The sequence below is a fragment of the Prionailurus bengalensis genome, chromosome A1 (assembly GCF_016509475.1).
Source record: "Prionailurus bengalensis isolate Pbe53 chromosome A1, Fcat_Pben_1.1_paternal_pri, whole genome shotgun sequence".
In the NCBI taxonomy this organism is placed as follows: Eukaryota; Metazoa; Chordata; class Mammalia; order Carnivora; family Felidae; genus Prionailurus; species Prionailurus bengalensis.
The window spans coordinates 164,651,059-164,671,649 of record NC_057343.1 but is presented as its reverse complement, the minus strand read 5'-3'; the positions used below and the strand labels follow the sequence as shown (position 1 = coordinate 164,671,649).

At 34.8% G+C, this 20,591-nt stretch overlaps 2 protein-coding genes across 21 annotated transcripts in view; one reads left to right on the top strand and one right to left on the bottom strand.

Moving 5' to 3' along the window:
- Positions 1-14,083, bottom strand: part of PPIP5K2 (diphosphoinositol pentakisphosphate kinase 2) — a 72,033-nt gene extending 57,950 nt beyond the window's left edge. For 17 of the 18 annotated variants that reach the window (XM_043594497.1, XM_043594527.1, XM_043594545.1 and 14 more), the window contains exons 1-5: positions 13,833-14,083; positions 9,943-10,296; positions 5,305-5,500; positions 2,477-2,567; positions 1,192-1,277 (exon numbers count right to left, since the gene is read on the bottom strand). In XM_043594497.1, the coding sequence (XP_043450432.1) occupies positions 1,192-1,277; positions 2,477-2,567; positions 5,305-5,500; positions 9,943-10,056 (487 nt within the window). In that variant the 5' untranslated portion in view covers positions 10,057-10,296; positions 13,833-14,083. Of the gene's footprint in view, positions 1-1,191; positions 1,278-2,476; positions 2,568-5,304; positions 5,501-9,942; positions 10,297-12,929; positions 13,006-13,832 lie in introns of all 18 variants that reach the window. The other variant, XM_043594505.1, reaches the window with a different exon arrangement.
- A 68-nt stretch (positions 14,084-14,151) lies between these two features.
- The window catches only part of GIN1 (gypsy retrotransposon integrase 1), a 79,386-nt gene continuing 72,946 nt past the window's right edge, over positions 14,152-20,591 (top strand). For 2 of the 3 annotated variants that reach the window (XM_043595009.1, XM_043595004.1), the window contains exon 1: positions 14,152-14,236. The gene's annotated coding sequence lies outside the window, so the exon portion shown is untranslated. The remainder of the gene's footprint in view (positions 14,237-20,591) is intronic. The other variant, XM_043595018.1, reaches the window with a different exon arrangement.

Here is a 20,591-nt window from a genome sequence, read left to right as displayed (position 1 = left end):
TATACAAAGTAAGCAAGAAATCTAATTAGGAAGTTATTTTTTTACCTCTAGACAAATGAGGGAAGTTCCCTGTTACAGATAATAAATGTTATATATATATATTTTTTTAATTTTTTTTTTAATGTTTATTTATTTTTGAGACAGAGACAGAGCATGAATGGGGGAGGGGTAGAGAGAGAGGGAGACACAGAATCGGAAGCAGGCTCCAGGCTCTGAGCCATCAGCCCAGAGCCTGACGCGGGGCTCGAACTCACAAACCATGAGATCATGACCTGAGCTGAAGTCGGACGCTCAACCGACTGAGCCACCCAGGCACCCCATATATTTTGTTTTTAATAAAAGTTGCTTTTATTTTTTTTATTTTTTTTATTTATTTATTTATTTTTTTAAAATTTTTTTTTTCAACGTTTATTTATTTTTGGGACAGAGAGAGACAGAGCATGAACGGGGGAGGGGCAGAGAGAGAGGGAGACACAGAATCGGAAACAGGCTCCAGGCTCCGAGCCATCAGCCCAGAGCCCGACGCGGGGCTCGAACTCCCGGACCGCGAGATCGTGACCTGGCTGAAGTCGGACGCTTAACCGACTGCGCCACCCAGGCGCCCCAAAAGTTGCTTTTAGATACAATAAAATCATCAGAATTCCCTAAAATACTCTTATCAGAATATTAAATCTTAATGCAGATAAACATTTATCTTGGTTTTTTTAGACTGCTATATGTAACTTACATGTTATGTTTTAGATAACCAGAAAAATGAAGCAAAGGGTGCTTTAAGACATTGGTAGGTAATAATACTCCAAAATTCCTAGTCATCAGAAATTTAATCACAGCATTCTAGTGTGAAGTTTCTAATGCTTAATTCAAGAGTCAGAGATAAATCACTTGTTTACACTAATCAATACAAATTTGTTAAGCACATAATTTAAAAATTCTTCTTTACATTTCCCAAATAGATGTCAAATGCAAACCAAAGAAAAGTAGGATATATAACTCTTAAATTATTACTGGGTCTTTTAGCTTATAGTGCTACACTTCAACTGAACATAATACTTAATTGGTTCATTTCTTTAAAAAAAAGTAAACAAAATACTATGAATTCTTCAAATTCCTTCTACTTAATTATAGAAGGGAAGTGACTCAAAAGTATGTTGAGTGACAAAAGGCAGCTCGCTCAAAATCTCTTACTCTTACCTTTGGGATTATTTGGGTCACGGTTCAAAATTGCGTAACGTGGAAGTAAAATACCTTCAGCCTGAAGAATACTGTATACTTCTCTCCTGAAAAAAAGGGAAAACATCCTTTATTGTTTTATTCTATTTCACAAGTACATTATTACTACTGTATTACTAAAAAGGCATGGATATCAAGCCTTATTTTTTAAATAAAAAATTTGTCATTTAAAGTATCGAAAAAATATGTATTCAAAGGAAATATTATGCAATATTAAAACAAAAATGTCTGCACAATACTTTATGTGGCATATTAAAATACTAACATTTAAAATTGGGAATGTAAATGTATAAAAAGAAATGGTCAAATAAAGTTGCTATAAGCAATGACAGAATATTACCTAACCATTAAAAACTTTATACCTAAAGAATATTTAATGGCATGGGAAAATGTTCATTGTATTGTAAGAGAAAAGTGACCCTGTGTAAAATGTAAGTCACATATTGCTTTCTATATGAAAAAAATATGATAGATATGGTGGCAGGGTAAAATCCTTTCTTGATGCTTTTATTTTCCAAATTTCTTAAAGTAAATATGCATTTTCATATATATGTATATAACATATAAGCATGTATTAATATGGAAATCTAGGAAAAATGTTTTAAAGTTTTAGATATCAATAATGTCACTATCTGGAAGAACAGAATACCAGAAACAAAAAACCATAAGGCCTTATAGTTTATAAAGTATTTTCATACATATAATCTCATATTGTAATGTTCACATAAAGGAAAATCCAATGTTGGTGAAATCATAAGGGTAGCCATCAGAATGAAACATCAAACAATATAAATAAATATATTTGTATTTTACAGTGTCTCTTGAAAATCCATGCTTTTGACCTGTAAAATGAATGCTAAGATAGTGAGGTATTTTTCAAAACAGTTGCACTTTACCATTAAAAATAATCTAGTATAGCCCTAATTTCATCATCAGTCACCAACCATGACAGAGAAGTTGTTCATAGTTTTCAGTGGTTCAGTAGACTCCAGAAATTAAATAAATCTGGTTTAAGTCCTCGTCCCACTATTTGCAGGACTACTTGTGACTTTGGGCAAATCAATTCATCTCCCTGATTTTCAAGATTCTTCATCTACAAAATTGGGTATAAATACCTATTCTTAAGTATTATTTAGAGGATACCAAAAATTAACGTATATGAAAACACCTGATGCCGTATCGCTTACAGTATATACTAAATAAATGTTAATTTTCCTTCCCTTATTCAGCCATCTCCATCACTCACCTATCTTGTATGAGATACTGCATATTCAAGTCATTGATTACAAATGGATTCCTGAGTTTTGCATAGGCAACTGCTTTGTCCAGTGGAAATCCTAAGAACACATATTATTAACATATTCTGTACAATCTCAAGATAAGTTGACATCTATAACTTTATCAATTTGAATTTATGCCATTTCTGATAAAAGGTTAGTTTTATTATCACTACTTTCCATATAAATCATGGAAAAATAAACACATAAAACTTAACTTGTACTATTAATAAGTCTTATTTTTTCCTAGTTAATTTGATTGATAAGGCACAATAAGCTAGTGGTTATATAACCAAATTTAGACCACTGACACATTAGTCAACACCTGATTATTCAAAGTCACTGATAAAAAGTTAAGATTACCTCATACACAAACAGAAATCTATATATAAATAAATATATCACAATCACTTGGTGATTTTTAAAATATATATAACTCTTTTTCTCACTTTTTAAATTTGATATCTATACATATAAATTGTTGATAATTCAAAGAATTTATGCATCTTTAAAACAGCAAAAACAAAAGTTAATTCTCTTGCAAAGATATGCTTTATATATAAAGTATATGAGTAGAATCATACTTGCTGTTACTAGGTCAATGTTAAAATATCAGAAATTAACTCAAAAATTACTACACTTTGGTAAAATTACTAATTACAAGGAAAATAAATCAAATGGCAGATATAGTAAGAGGCCTAAAGTATCTAAAGCATTTTAATGATTCTACTATGCTATCTGTATTGACGCTAAAAGCTCCAGTTTTATCCATCAATACCTATTACTTAGAGATGGTAAGGCAGTATTCCCTAAAGGTTAATATAACAGGGTCCAAAGTCCTGGCTCCATCTTTCATTAGCTATGTGATTTCGGGCAAATTTACCTAAAATCTCTCAGCCCCTGATTCACAACTATAAATGGGTATTTTAACAGTCTTACCTAGTACAGTTTTTGGAGGAACTCCATCAAGGAGTATACATAAAACACTTAGCACAGTACCTGACATAATAAGCTCCCAATAAATATTATTATTCCTTAAATGAAAATATTTTAATGAATATCTAATTGAAGATATAGAGTAAAAATCATTAGGTATGCATAACTTTAGAATTTAACTATAGCATACTATAGTATACCTGTGAGGACGCTGTGTTTTGTAGCATTATCGGAACAGTTGGAAAAGTTAAGTACTAAGGCATACTGATGTTAAAAAAAACTAAACAAAAAACCATAGTCAGTTAAAAAAGACTTATTCCTAAATTCCTTTTAGTTTTTAAAATGTAATGAAAGTACTCTATACCTAGAATCACTTGGCCACAAATTACAAACCCTTCTACTTTTGTAAAGACTCTCAGAAGAATTCATCACTTGTCATAAAGATATCTCGAGGTCTATGATTTCATGTTTCCTAACAGAACTCAGCATATGGGAACCCTTATTCAGTTCCCTGCTTTTGTTGTTGTTGTGGTTAAAGAGGACATTTCCCTTACCAAGAGACAGCATATGGCATATCACCTTGGAGAGCACCTAGTTTTTACAAGCAAATAAATAGCTCTGTAGGAAGAACCATGTAGTAGTAAGGGAAGAAACCTTACCCTCAAAGATAAGCTAATTTTTATATTCTCTGAAATAAAGGACTTCAGTTTATAAAGACCAGGGCCTTGGCTTCTCTATAGGCTATAGGAGCACAAGAAGTCTCAAACATGCTCCACCCCTTTCTGGCTGAAGACGTTTCTTGAATACCTAAGTAAAGTGAAACTTTAACACAGCTAGAGATTACATATTTAGGTAACAAGTTTGCTTTAATGTGAATTCATTTATAACTGAGTACGTATCTTTTAAATTATAGTTCTTAGTAAGAAATACATTTAATTCACAGATAACTGGGTAATAAAAATTTCAGATATTCACTAATAATTTTGATTAGTAGGTTTTACTATGAAGGCATACTTCACCATCAAGTAATACTGAAGTTTAATTATATTTCACTTTGGTTTATAAAAGAAACCGAGTAAAGTCTAAAATTCAAATATTAAGCACCTCAGAAATAAAATATAAGTATGTATATGAGGAAACATCATTTTCTATATGACAAAAGCATAGACCTTAAAATATTCAATAATTCAAGAATTCATTCTAAATAACTTAGAGTAACAAAGATATACTTTCAAAGAATTCATCAACCTATTTTTCACTATTTTTAATAGTGAAAACCGGACACTAATTGTTAAGATACTGGCTAAATGTTATAGTATATCCTCATGACGACAAGCTGAAATGTCATTGAAAATCAGGTCTCTGAAGAATGTAATGAATGGAAAATAAACCTCGATATAGTTAATGGAAAATTAAATATAAAATTACATATACACTGTAATAGTGAATTTGTTTTTTTTTTTTTTTCAACGTTTATTTATTTTTGGGACAGAGAGAGACAGAGCATGAACGGGGGGAGGGGCAGAGAGAGAGGGAGACACAGAATCGGAAACAGGCTCCAGGCTCTGAGCCATCAGCCCAGAGCCTGACGCGGGGCTCGAACTCACGGACCGCGAGATCGTGACCTGGCTGAAGTCGGACGCGTAACCGACTGCGCCACCCAGGCGCCCCAGTAAATTTGTTTTTAAAAAATACAGAGGAAAAATGGCTGAAAAGAAATATATCAAAATGTTAGCAACACTGATCTGTGAGAGTGGGTAAGTTTAATTTAATTTTTCTATTTTATCTAATAATCTACAATTAGTATGTATTGGTTTTATTATAAGAGGATAAAAGTAGTTCCCACCCCATTCTTTAATACCTTTAGAATGGAAAGAAATAAGACAATCACATAAAGGCCAGTTTTCTACTGGTTCATTCAAAATAACATCTTCTTCAAATACTACTACTGTGATATATTTAAATAAGGAGATCCGTTCAAGAATTTCCTTCATTGGTTTGGATTTGGATTTCTTTGCCATGGAACATATTCCAACCACAATCTGTCTTTCCGGTGGCTAAAACAGAAGGAAAACAAAACAAAAAAATCAGGTTGACTCGATATGAACTGCAAAGTAGAGCTATTTTAAATCTTGTTCAGAAGTAGATGAGGGATGTGATTAATACAAATGACACACTAACCAAAAAAGGCATTTTTCAAAATTACATTGTTATTATAATAAATAACCAATAGTTGTTTACAAAGGTTTGGAAAAAATTCTATAACAATACATCGTTACTATTTTCATTCTGATTTTAAACTTAAATACTCCTTTCTTGACTGTCTTCAACACTTGTTGTTCTCCTTACAAAAGAAAGGGGAAAATAAGGGCCAAAACTTATCTAATCCAAGTAAAAAGACCAATGAGAGTGAGATAAAGAATTCTCTTGCCTAAAATAAGATGTTCTGACTACAAAGCTGTATTACAGTGTTGAACTATTTTTGGAGACGGAGCTTGAATAGGAGTTGGTCACCAAAGACAACTTGGATTTTGGAGAAAGCCAAACTGCTAACAGAGGTGTCAATGCTCTTTGAAGCTCCTATCTTTATACTCAATATTCCCATTAATGGTGTTGCTCATCTCTGGCCCCCCTGCTATAGCTCAAAGGCCATGGTTCATCCTGAGACTAAAAAAAGGAGGAGACAATTTATGAGCAGCTCACAGGTTTACAAAATCACTCAAGATTCATTCTGAGGTCTCTGCATTTAAATAGTTAATAATTTATCAAATAAATAAAGCTGTATCTAGTTTTTCTTTTTAGTTATCCCCCTTCCATATTTTATATATTTCAGATGACAATATAATCCATGCTCAAGTGTTTTACTAGACTCTCTCTTATAAATCTAAAAATAAAATAGGATAACATCAGATTTAAATTGCTATTCTTTATGCCTAAAATTAGATTTCCTCATTGCCTCTTCTCACTCATAAAATCTAGAGGTCAAATTGGTATTGAATTTGATTGTAAATCCTAACCTTCTCAGGATTTGCTGTCTTTCCACCTTGATTATCCACTTTTATGTTCCCTTATTCAATTATTTCCTGATCAAAAGCCTCTATCCAGCTCATGATGTTCCTAATGAATATTTCCCTAGCCAACAAAAGTACTCAAGCGAAACCATCAACAAAACAAAAAAGGCAACCTACTGAATGGGAGGAGATACTTGCAAATGATATATCTATTAAGGGGTCAACTTCTAAAATATACAAAGAACTCCTACAACTCAACATCAAAAAAACCCAAATAATCCAATTAAAAAATGAACAGAGGACCTTAGTTGGACATTTCTCCAAAGAAGACATACAGATGGGCAAAAGATTCATGAAAAGATGGTCGACAACACTAATCATCAGGAAAATGTAAATCAAAACCACAATGACACATCACCTCGCACTTGTCAAAATGGCTAGTATCAAAAAGACAAGACATAACAAGAGTTGGCAAGGATGTGGAGAAAAAGGAATCCTCATGCACCGTTGGTGGGAATGTAAACTGGAGCAACCACCGTAGAAAACAGTATGGAGGTTCCTCAAAAACTTAAAAATAGAAATACCATATTGCCTATTAATCCTACTTCCGGGTATTTACTAAGAAAATAAAAACACTAATTCAAAAAGATATGTTTACTGCATCATTATTTACAACAGCCAAGATATGGAAGCAACCTAAGTGTCCATCCATAAATGGATACACGTGATATATATTATATATATTACACATACCATATATAATGTATATATAATGTGTATATACATATAGATATAGATATAGAATATATATACATGTATGTATATGTATATATATATAAATCAGGCATAAAAAAGAATGAAGGGGTGCCTGGGAGGCTCAGCTGGTTGAGCATCTAACTTCAACTCAGGTCTTGATCTTGCGGTTTGTGAGTTTGAGCCCCACATGGGGCTCATTGGTATCAGCCTGGAGCCTGCTTTGGATTCTCTGTCCCCCTTTCTCTGCCCCTCCCCTGCTTGTGCTCTTTCTCTGTACCTCAAAAATAAACCTTAAAAAAAAAAAAATGAAGAATGAAATCTTGCCATTCACAATAACATGGATGGACTTATAGGATATTATGCTAAGTGAAACAGAAAAACAAATACCTTATGATTCCACTTACATGTGGAATCTAAAAACTGAAATAAAAAAAAAAAACACATCTAGACTCAAACACAGAGAACAAACTGGTGGCTCTCAGTGGGAAGGGGAGTTGCAAGGATGGGTGAAACACATGAAGGGGATTAAGAGGTACAGACTTCCAGTTATAAAATAGAGAAGTTAAAGGGATGAAAAGTACAGCATAGGGCATACAAAGTAGAAACTTTGTATGGTGACAGATGGTAACTACACTTATCATGGTGAGCATTCTGTAATGTATACAATTGCTGAATCACCATGTTGTACACATGAAACTAATGTCAATTATACTTCAGTAAAAACAGCATTCAACCTAACACTTCCTACTGTTTTACAGATTAAAAGGCTACTTTTATTTTATTTACTTTTATTTTATTTAATATTAAAATGTTAAATTTTGTTTATTACAGATCTATTTAATATCTACTCATTGTCTAAGATCAACTAGAAACTTGCAAGTTTAAAATGCACAAATAAAGCTGCATTATTAAGACAAAATCACAGAATTTTCCTATCAGGTAAAATTACATGATAGCATATAATTACTTTTTAAACAGATCTAAATTACTTTGTCAGATTTAATGTCTAAAATGAAATTCATACCTTTAATCTTAAAAACAGAATGACCTAGAACAAATCATTTTGTTCTATAGGTCAACAATCTATAGGTCAAATGAACCAAATTGAAGCTACTCAAAAGTGACAATTATACATCACAAATGTGAGTTCAATTTAATTAGTACCAATAGTCTAAGAATTATACTAAAAGTTAGATATACACAAACTACCTACACTCAAAGTGCTGTGAATCTAACAGGGATTACAGTAACAATGCAGTACATTATGATACATGGAATACGAGTATATGTGTTAAGGTATAGGATGGTACTGAGGAAGAAGTATTCAAGTTTACAAGGAGAAGGGGAAGAATGAATATGAATAATGAGCAGGGTTTTAAAGAATGAAAAACTATTCACAAGATATCCCTTCCCAGAAAAGGGCATTCTATACAGATAAAGGAATACACCTAATGGCAGAGAGGCATGGCACAACATAGAATAACACGTGAAAAGCAAAAATTTGATACTGTTGAAACATAAAAGGTAGAAGGGAAGAGAGACAAATAGAGTTCTGGATATAAGGGACAGAAGTCCTTATCTGGAAAAAGTGGACTTGATGGTCAGTGACATTCACAGTGTGTTCAGATGTACTCTAGTGAAAAGGGATAGGAGTACTTGAAGCTGAGTCAATAGCACTTCCTAGTTTAAGTCAGCCATAGAAGGTCTGCTTTCCTGTTTTACTTACTGGATTTCTAGACAATACTTCAGATGAAGAAAAGCACTGCTCGTAAGAGAAGCTTGAAAATCATCTTTCCTGGGCTGATGAGGGGTGGGTGGGAAAGGTTTCAAGTGAAAGCAGTCTGATTCACACTTCAGACACGCATAATTGCACTGGGAAAAGTATTAAATAATTACGAAAAAAGATTTAAAGAATAATCTAATAGCTATTTTTGGTTTGTTTTTAACTACTTTTACCAAGTATAACAGGTTTGGAAACAAAATTCTCTTTCGAACTGGAAATATGAGGGAAAAAAACATAAGTTTGTATCTTGAATCAGTCTTCACAGTAAAGCAATGTCTATGTGTAAAGGGAAAACAAGACAAATGTTGAGCTAATATAACTATGGTAAAATGAACATAATAAATGGGTGTTCCTGAAGATCCACTATGGTTATACATCCTAATAGATCAGATCAAAAAGAAAGTAAGACTTACACAGTTACACACCCCTGTGGATACTTGAGGTAGCCTCTCCTAGCCACACAGTTACAGGTTTCTGAATAGTTAATACATAAGGCTATCTTTGAGTCAAGCACCACTTGTATTGACAACATGACAAACTTAACGAAGCTAAGAAGTCCTTCTTTGTAACTTTAAAATGATTTCCTTCAACTTACTTCTTTCTCTTGACATGTTTTTTAGGTACTTCTACATACAAGAAATCCTTTTGGTTTATGGCCCTATTCTTTTTGCCATGTTTTCAACTGAGTCTTGTGTCACGCTAGGCATACCAGTGAAACACACTAGAATAAGCATCATTAAACAACTTAGAACTCTGACTCCTGATTGGATTTCTTGATGCAACAGAGATTCAATAATGTTGTAATGAAACATGCTGTTTTAGTGCAAAATACTTCCAACAAATTACTGTGTGCAAAAATGGCTCCACAATTTAGACAGTAATAATTCACTTTAACAGTGATGAGTAAGAAGTCTATACTGTACTGGTCTTCTCTCACCAAACAACTTACAGACTCATCCTCTTCCTCCTCATCTTCATCTGCATGGTGGAAGAAATGTCGATAATTTCCTGAATTTATTTCTGTATCTTCAGGCCCAACAAAGAACCTGGGGGCTTCACTCATTTTTATTTCATTTGATATAGATATAAAGCACTATACTAAAATTGCTTTTAAATAAACCATTCTCTCTCTACTATACAAGGTCTGTTGCAGCTTGTTTTTGCTTTTACAATCACTTGAAATTGTGATGACAGTTAGTTGGCAAATGTTCTTCTGTTCTCAGATATCATTGCTTCATTTGTTGATGAAGTTTAAAAGAGAGAGGCTTAGTGCTTCAGTGAGTCGATGCAACAATCTTTCTACCTAAAATACAATGAAAAAATTAATTTTGGAGACTGTACTTCAAAAACATTCATGTAAAAGTAAAATGATACTTGTAAAATCATTACCAGTAATTTGATGCATACCTTCAAATACAAAGACATTTTCTTCCATGATATTAAAAACTTAGGCTTTGATATTCAATAATCTACATTTTAACAATTCAACAAACTGATTCAAAAATAACAAAAAGACAGTAACAATAAAAATACACAGTAAATTCTTTAAGTCCAAAAATATCTAATAAGTGGGAAAATTATTCAAATTATAACAAAATTCCATTAAAAGTTGAATTCCTTTGCAACACAGTTCAGTAATATCTGAATAGATCAGATCAATATCTGGGGGAAAAAAAACCCAGATAAAATGCAATGTAAATTTAAAACCCATTGACAACTATAAATCAATTTGAAAACTCATTAAATCAATTTTTAAAAGGTTTTAACTTGAAAGTTCAACTTGCAAACAAGGCTTTTTTTTATTTTTATCTTTTTTAGGGAATAAAACCTTTCTGCATTCTAGTCTCAAAAAATATCAATAAAACGAGAATAAAGAAAATATTTCATTTTAACAGCAGCTTTTGAAGTTTTAGAAGTCAAAAATTCTTTGGCTGAACTAATAAAAATCTATGGATTCTCTCCTCAAAAAAAAAGATGTACAAGTGTAACAAATTCTGCAAAAATTTTATGTGATTGACACCCAAGCTTTCCACATAAACAGATGTCTATCAAAATCAGTTCAAGAAGTCTCATGTAACAGTGACATCTCAAAATATTCTTTACCAAAGTTGTTTACATGTACTTGTTCCTTGGTCACATTAAAACTAATTACTGACCAAGATGAAACTATATATCAAATAATTCATTGGATTACTGGTAATATAATAAATTATTTGATCAAATATTCTTAAGAGTTGGGAGTGTATGTTAGATAAAAAACTGTAAAGTGTAACTCCAAAACTCTTATTTCTAAAGATGTAATTCTAGTTTAATTGGTGGCTCCCTAATAAATACTGAAACCCTAGTGTACCTAGGCAGGCTTCATTGTATCCAATTTTCAAATTAAAATTGCACGGTGTTATGAAATTTAAAACAGTTTGTGATTAAAAAAGGTAGAAATACTTGTTCAAAAGACAAATGCTACTCAACTCCGATTTATAAATTGTAAAGTACCATGCTACTAAAGTATCGACACTCAAGGAAGTGGTTCTCAAACTTCATCACACATCAGAATCACCAGGAGGGCTTGTTAAAATACTAAAGTCTCAAAGTGGGAGCCAATACTCTGCATTTTTAAAATTCCATGGTGATGCTGATGCTGCTGGCCTGGTAATCACACTTTGAGAACCACTGCTCTAAGAGCGCCTGGATGGCTTAGTCTAATAAGTGTCAGATTCTAGATTTCAGCTCAGGTCATGATCTCACGACCCCAAGGAGGGATTCTCTTTCTCCCTCTCTCTCTCTCTGCCCCCTCCCCTGCTCAGGTTCCCGCTTGCTCGTGCTCTCTCAAAAGAAATCAACTTTTTTAAAAAGGAGAGAGAACCATTGTTCTAGACTTTGACAAAAGTGGGTTAGAAAGCTTTTTCTAATGGTTGTTCAGATCTGTATCCTTAACTAAGCTACTGAAACTCTCTAGCCACCATCTGTAAACTGTGATAAATTTAATAAATTATTTTGAAAACTAAATGCCAAAGCAGCAATTTAGCACAGGGTAAACATTTAGTAAATGTGAGGTGTTTCTTTTATTTATTGGCTTTTATAATTAAAAAAGAGATTCCTGATCTAACTTAACTGGCACAGAACAAAGACAAACAATTTAGTTTAGAATGTACCTATTTACTGCCCTTGCAATGAAGCCACAGAAACTCCTCTTTGCCATTGCTTCTGCTGGAGACCTCATTACATGTTTTCTAGTCTTACCACACTGCTTCAGACTGTCATGAACACTACTGCCTGGAATAAATACTCATCTTCTCCCCAAATTTAAGCTACTTAATCCTTAAAATGACACCTTGGATCATCCATCAGTCCTATGTAGTGGACAGAAGTCCGTCTTTCTTGAGGACCCTCAGCTCTTATTGCTCAGTCTAAATAGACACATGACCAATTTTCCTGAAACCCCAAAAGCATTTTCCGGATGGAAACATTGCTGTGAATGGTGACAATGCTGCTGTCAACGCTAAGTGTAATATCCTCACAACTACCATGAAAGTCATAGGAGTTTAAAACCCAAAATGGCAAGATTTGACTGGACAACTCTGAACCTTCTGCACGTCAGTTTAATCACTCGCTTTAAAAAACCCATGCTATAGTCAGTATTTTGGTTTCTAAACTATTTACTTCTGCATCAGAACAAGGAAGCTCCATGAGAACAGAGATCATTTCGTCAGACATAAATAGGCACACTGAATTTGTTTTTAATGAATACTTTCAACCACTTAAAATGTTAGTGAAGTAACTGGAAGCAAGGAAGCACAATGGTAAGACAATAGTAAGAGTCAATAATACAGATTTTGGAACCTGAAAAATCTGGTTTCTAACAGAAGTTCAAACGTTTACTAGTAGCAAAAGTTTATTAGGACGAGTTAAGCGACCTCTCCAAGCCTCAGTACCTACCTCTGGAAAATGAGACGAATAATCTAACATACATCACGGAATTGTTGAGAAATACATGAGAACATATGTAAAGCACCTGGCACACATAAGAACTCAGTCAATGGCGGCTATCTTTAATACTTAATCTGCCTGAAACAAAAACTGTATTTTTCATTGAAGAATTTTCAACAGCAAAATACCCTATCCCAGCGTCGGGCAAGGATGCTAGATGCTAAAGCCAGCCATGCTTCCTACTTCCCCAGCTAAGCCTTCCAGCACACTAGATCAAGACAAGTATCACCCATAGGAATTCAAAGGTCGCAAACTCCCAGAAGCCGTCCATAAACTAGTAAATGAGATACAATGGTCGCCACCCTCGTTCCTTCTCCCTCCAAGCGCGCGAGGTACAACACACTCGAACTGATTAGGTGAGGCAGAGACCTGCAGCCTCCGTTTTTATTCTGGAAAGCTGCAACGCAAGGGCCTTTTTGTTCTCTTGAAGTGGGGGTGCAGGCGGCGAGAAAAGGGGCAAAGACGGAGGAATGAAAACAAAAATAGCGATCTCGACCCACAGCAGTCCCCAAACTCGAGGCTGCCTACTTTGGTGGAGCGAGCCCACAGGCTAGAGTATCAGCTTAGGCGCTCGGCAGTTCCCTTCTGGCTGGGCTGAAATCTCGTGTATCTCAAACCCAAGAAATAAAAAAGGGAGGCAATAGAAGAGAAAAAGAAATCCAGACGCGAAAAGCGCCTCAGGGCTGTAGTGTCACTCCTTCCTCGCCCACGCTGCCTTTCGCTCTGGCACACGCCCCTGGGAAGAGCGCGTGTCTGGGCTCCGCAAAGCGCAGAAGACAAAGCAACTGCCCGGCAGCGGCCTCGGTGACCGGGTTCGGCAACTCGGTTCTCCTCCGGTCCCGGAATCCTCACCTGCCACCGCTGTAGTAGCCACGCGAGCTGCAGGAGATAGCCGAGCCCACTCGGGCTTCGGTTTCCCCTTTAATGCCGGAGACAGGAGTGAGGTGTTCGTCAAAAGACTACAGCTGTTAGGTAGGACGTCGGTCTCCTCTCTACAGTAGCAGATGAAGGGCCACGCAGAGGTTCTGCAAAGCACTACACCACCTCCCTTATCTCGGTCGCGCCTCACCCCGCCCGCCTCGGGTCTCACCAAGAAATCTCACCGGGCGGAACGATTTCCGGCAATTGCCAAACGGGCCGCACGGCCTTCATAAGCACACACCTCTTAAAGACACCGGTAGTTCCGCTTCCGGCAGCACCAGATAAGTCGCGAGAGGAAGCTTAAATCCTGTCGTTTGCTTTTAGGACCACTTTCGGTGAGTGGTCGTCCCGGTATGCTTTGTTATGTCTGATGATTTTTAAAGTGAGGCATCACCTGACAGTAATTTCAAAACCATTTCTATCGACTAGTTTAAGAAAGGGTTTAACTGACTGTGGAGATTGCGCAGGCGCTCTTGGGGCGAAAGGGCCTTGCTTGGGCGTTACGGCGTCCCGCGCCCGCTGAGTGGAAAAGGGGCGAGTTTTGTTGTCAGGCGTGGAAAGGTGCCTAGTCTGTGTAACCGAGTTTTACTTGATGGTCTTCCTGCTTTTGTTAAATTTAGCTGGACCTTGCCCTGAAGAATTGATTAACGAGCCATTAAACCTCCCTGGAAATGCTCTCTAATAGTTAAAATAGCGTCCGAGAGTCGGAGCAGGTTCAAAAATTGACCGTGGCAGTTGGCTGACATGAACGAAGTCTCCCTACTTACTTTATCATAGTTGCCATTTAATCTGAAATATTCGCCTTTCGCCCCAAATTACAATCTCCTGTGGCGGGGAGAGACGCGAATTCAAGGGACAATCTTGTCCCGTAGTTCTAAAGGCAAAATACACACTTTATTTCTGTGGACTTTTCCTTTAAATGAGCTTTTCTGAACTAAAGTGGAGAAATAATTTTCAAAATGGAAATTCACTTATCACATGTGGCCTCATGTGTATGCATATAGGGATGAAGGCATTTTTTGTTAAAACCGATTTATAGGTTGAATCAGATTAGAAGTGCCTGGTGTAATTAGATTTCCCAGTCTTTAACATTACGTAAAATTATGCTTTTCTTTTTGTCAGAGATTAAAGTAGACCAACGCAGAAGTAAAAATAATGATCACAAGTTCACATGTTCATTGAAATGTTACAGATTTTAAGTTTTTAAGGTGGAACACATGCATTTAACAACTTTTTGGAGGCTTAAATTGGTAGCCTTGATGGGTTTTGTCCAATCCTAATTTTATTTAAAGTGATACTTAACCACTTCATTTTATTGCACACAAAATAAAATGATTAAAGGAATTAAGTAATAAGTATTTACACAGGTACTTACTGATTTTATTTGACGTTGTATTAGGGACATAGTGTTAAAGCTCAACCAAATTTGATCCTGACAGTTCCTCTTGCAAAATTAGAAGTTGTAGTCAGCCACCTTCACCTCCTTTTCTCATTCCTACTTTTTTAAAAAAATACACAAATTCTTAAAAATAAGAACATATTTAAAGAAGTCCTAAACTTCATTCTTATAACTTAAACCACTTAATTCTATCCTGTAAACGATACCTTCATTCAGTATTTGGGTATAGGAAGATATTTAGGTTTGTTCTAATATTACGGTTTAAAGCCGTTTTCTTTATATTCACTACTCAATTGGATGGTTTTTAGGGATCACATGGTGAGTGTACTTTGACAAGAAAAAACTACTGGTTCTTTGAGTTACTCTTGTGTATAAATGCCAATTAAAAAAAAATTTTTTTAATGTTTATTTATTTTTGACAGAGAGAGAGAGAGAGAGACAGGGCCTGAGCAGGGGAGGGGCAGAGTGAGAGAGGGACACAGAATCTGAAGCAGGCTCCAGGCTCTGAGCTGCCAGCACAGAGCCTGACGCGGGGCTGGAACCCACAGACCTCGAGATCATGACCTGAGCCGAAGTCGGCCGCTTAACCGACTGAGCCACCCAGGTGCCCCTATAAATGCCAAATATTAACAGCAAACTTTAACCTAACTTACACGATTTTCCTTTTTGTGAACTGATTTTTCTTAAGTATTTAAGCTTGTGAACCCCATTAGACTATAAACTCATTATAATGTATTAAATAACTCTTGAGTCTTCTGGGTTTTGATGTTAGCATTACAACAAACAAACATTGCCATAAAACATTAATCACCATAAGTGAAGAGACAAGAATTTCAATCTTTTTACTTGTAAGGAAAGCTTTTGAGAAAAAGTGTTCTTTACTACTTTGAACAGCTTGATGTGGCTGATAATAGTGAAATGTTTTAAGTAATTGTATATTGCTTGACTATTTGCAAAGGACTTTCCAAGTCTTTTCAATCTCATTGATCCTGATATTTATGAAGAAGGAGGGATAAGTATTATTTTCTTTTTTCATATGTGGATACTGAGACTTAGGTACTTAGGTAGCTCTTACACTAGAAATTCTGACCCCTAAAAGTCATGACTTATTAGACACACCCTTCTTGGAGTGCAATAGATATGCAAGTGAAGTATTGTTTTCCTAAGTGAAATAACAATTATCTTTGGAACATGTGTCCTTTTCTTTTTTTTTTTTTAATTCAGTGCTATCTTTCCTATGAGGAAGAGCAAATAATTCTTTATTCATTTACAAATAGTTGAATGTCCATTGTGTCCCAAACCATGTGAAATGATTAAAAATTAATATGGCTTTCTCATATATAACCTGAATTATTTAATTAAAAAGTATTTTTTAAGTTTTCTAGCAGAGGCCTGAGCCAAGAATTATTAAATCTGAGGACAATAATTCAGTTATTAGTGTAGCAGGGGAAAAAAAGCCAACGGGAAATTTGAAGCAACATAGAACAAGCTGCAAACGTCTAGTGCTTGCACTTACTATGTTGCTTTGTACAAATTGGATAATGTCTGTGAACCTCTATTTTCTTATCTATGAAGTAGATATACAACTAGTACCTACTTGACAGGATGTTGAGAGGATCATCACAGTAAAGCACTGTATAAATGTTTGCAATTTCTAAAAATTGCTTTTGCAGTTATTTAGAGAATTCTCCTTTTAAAAAAAAAATTGTTCCCTGTTCCTGTAGTTCCTATAGTTTTGGCTTTTCTGGATATTGTATAAACAGTAGCATATAGTGTGTAGCCTTTTGTGTCTCACTTTTTTTACTTAGCATAATGATTTTTGAGATTCATCCTTATTATTAAGTAGATTTTTAGTTTGTTCCTTATCGATGTTCCTTATCAATTCCATCATATGGATCTACCATAATTTGTTTACCCATTCACCCACTGATGAACATTTGGTTCATTTTCAGATTTTAGCTGTTAGGAATAAAGCTTCTGGAAACAGTCACATACACATTTTTGTATGAACATATTTCTCTTTAGTTAAAACTGTTTTCAAACATGTTTACACCATTTTTTATTCTTACCAGCAATGCTCTGTACCCTTTGTAGTGCTTAGTATTGTCAGGTTTTGTTTCTTTTTTGTTGTTTTTTGCCATTTTGATGGATGTGTAGTAGCATCTTAGTTCTTATTTGTATTTTTTTAATTGTCTAATTGTGTTGAACATGTTTTCACCTGTTTATTTGCAAGTCATCTTTAATGAAATGTCTGTTCAATCTTTTGCCCATTTTTTAGTTGGATTGATCATTACCTTATTGAGATTTGAGAGTTCTTTTCAAATTCTGGACATAAGTTCTTTATTATATGTGTGTACTACAAATATTTTCTCTCAGCTGAGATTGCTGTTTTCGTAAAATTTAAATTATTTCTTTTATGGATGGTTCTTTTTATTTGCTCTCTGGAAATCATTGCTAATGTAAGCTCACCAAGATCTTCTTTTTTGTTGACTTCTAGCAGTTCTGTAGTTTTAGATTTTACATTTAGGTCTATGACCCATTGGGATTGCTTTTTACACATGGTGCAAGTTATGAATTGAGGTTCATCTTTTTTCATATGGGTGCTTAGTTGTTCTAGCATCATTTGTTGTAAATATTATCCTTTCTCTATTGAATTTCTTGGCATTTTTGTCAGAAATTAATTTACCATTTCTTTGTGGTTGTTTCTGGACACTATTCTGTTCCATAGATCTTTGGCTATCGTTTTCCGATACCACAGTCTTGATTACTGTAGATTAAAGGAAGTCTTGAAACCAGGTAATGTGAAATTCTTCAACTATATCCTTGTTTTTTGAACTTGTTTTAACTATTCTAAGTCTTTTGGTTTTTGAACTTGTTTTAACTATTCTAAGTCTTTTTGGTTTTCTATTTAACTTTAGAATCAGCCTGTCAGTTTCTACAAAAGAGCTGGCTGGGTTTCTGATTGTGTTGCATTGATTTTGTAGATCACTTTGAGGAGAACTGACATCTTAGGAAGTTTACCCAGCTTTTTCTCATTATTAGGATGGGAAGGGCTCTTGTTCCAGCATTCTAGATTCTAAGACAGAAGCTTCTATGGGGATTTTTTAATGCTATTTCAGAAAGGAATAATGTATTTCCGTTGTTGAATATTATAATTTACCAATTTCTATCTAAATTAACCACCTGAAGTTATTTTCCTTATCTGGAAAGTGTGAGATTGAATCATAATCTCTGGCCTTCGTTTTAGTGGTAACCTACTGTGTTCTACAGTCAAAGATCTAATTTTTACATTTGTCATGTGGTATATTTAATTTTTCAAAAATTTATTCATATTTCCTTACTTCTTGAAAATTAAATATATTTTTAGTATCCTTTTCTATATTAGTGTGATACCAGAGAATAGAAATATGAAATATAGTAAGCCTTCTGTTAATAAAATTGGTCTTTCACATTAGAAAGCCTTATTTCAATGAACTTTTTTTTCTGGAAGCTAGAAACACGTATCACCAAGAAAGGTGTATGTTTTAAAAGTGTAAAAATTAACTTTGAAAGAGAAAATGAAATAAGAAATCTTATTCTTCTATGAAATTAGCTCTTGCTTTTTTTCTCCTTTATTTGGAAAGTGCTTAGAGAACAGAAATAAGAGATTGACCTAATAGGTGCTTTCTGTCATATACTTATAGAACTTAGTATTAACATTGATATCTGCCAGGTTTCTTTGGCTCCAGTTAAACATTTGACAAAAACTTTCAGTCTGTACCTCTGATGAACCTATAATTAAAAAAAAAATTTTTTTTAATGTCTATTTTTGAGAGAGACAGAGACAGAATGCGAGTGGGTTAGGAGCAGAGAGAGAGGGAGACACAGAATCCGAAGCAGGCTCCAGGCTCTGAGCTGTCAGCACAGAGCCTGACTTGGGGCTCCAACTCACAAGCTGGGAGACCATGACCTGAGTCGAAGTTGGACACTCTACTGACTGAGCCACCCAGGTGCCCCATGAACCTGTAATTAATAAATATCAGTGTTCTGGGGTACCTGGGTGACTCAGTCAGTTAAGCATCTGACTTCAGCTCAGGTCACGATATTACGGTTTGTGAGTTCAAGCCCCGTGTCGGGCTCTGTGCTGACAGCTCAGAGCCTGGAGCCTGCTTTGATTCTGTGTCTCCCACTCTCTGAGCGCCTCCCCTACTCATGCTTGCTCGCTCTCTTGCTCTGTCTCTCTCTCAAATAAGTAAACATTAAAAAAAGAAAAAAAAGAACTCACACAACAACCAAAATAAATATATATATATATAATCACTGTTCTCAGTCTACAGCCTTTCCTTACTTAACATCTAGATATTTAACTCAATAAATCTAGTTTGTATTTACTTGTTAAATGCTTTAACTCGTGGTTCTCAAATTGTGTGCCAAAGCTTTCCTGGACATCATAGTTAATTGACAGGATGCCATGGAATATTTTAAGCTTTCAAAGAAGCACAGCTGTATTCAACATCTATCAGATCTCTTGTGGACTACTAGTCTGAGGTAGTTCACAGTTTCAACATATGGTCACACTACATTGCTTTCTTGATATCTTTGCAAAACTGGTTTTTTAGATGGTTGCTGTGGTAATAAAGCAAATACTGCATGAAAATCAATGTGGAAGAGGAAATGAGGCCAGCAGTGCCTAATCTGATTGCAAGCTTTGAGAATTTGTACACTGACTAGCAAGTACATGCATGCCATTATAAGTAATTGTAATTATGTAAGAATAAAATAAAAAGATTATTTTATTCTGCTTATATGTATTTTTCAAGTGGTTTCTCAGTTTTTAGGTCTTAAAGTTCTTTATATATGCTGAGTATGAGTCCTTTGTTAGATATATATATTAAAAATATCTTCCCCCAGTCTGTGGATTAACTTTCCTTTCCTCTTGAACAGGCTTTGATTTTGATGAAGTGCAATTTGTTATAATTTTTTTCTTTTAAGAATAGTGATTTTTGTGTCCTGTTTAAGCAGTCTTTACATATCCCAAGGTTTTGAAGATCTTCCTATATTTTCTTCCAGAAACTTTATAACTTACCTTTCATATTTAGGTTTGTGACTTATCTGGAATTAAGTTTGTGGAAGATGTAAGTAGTTAAGATTCATTCCCCCCCCTGTACATATAGCAGATATTTCCAGCATCATTTATTGAAAAGACTTTCTCTTCCCCGCTTTGTATTTATTTATGCCTTTGTTGTACATTGATTGTATACATGTGAATCTAATTCTGGACTCCTTGTTCTGTTGCAGTGATGTATTTGTCC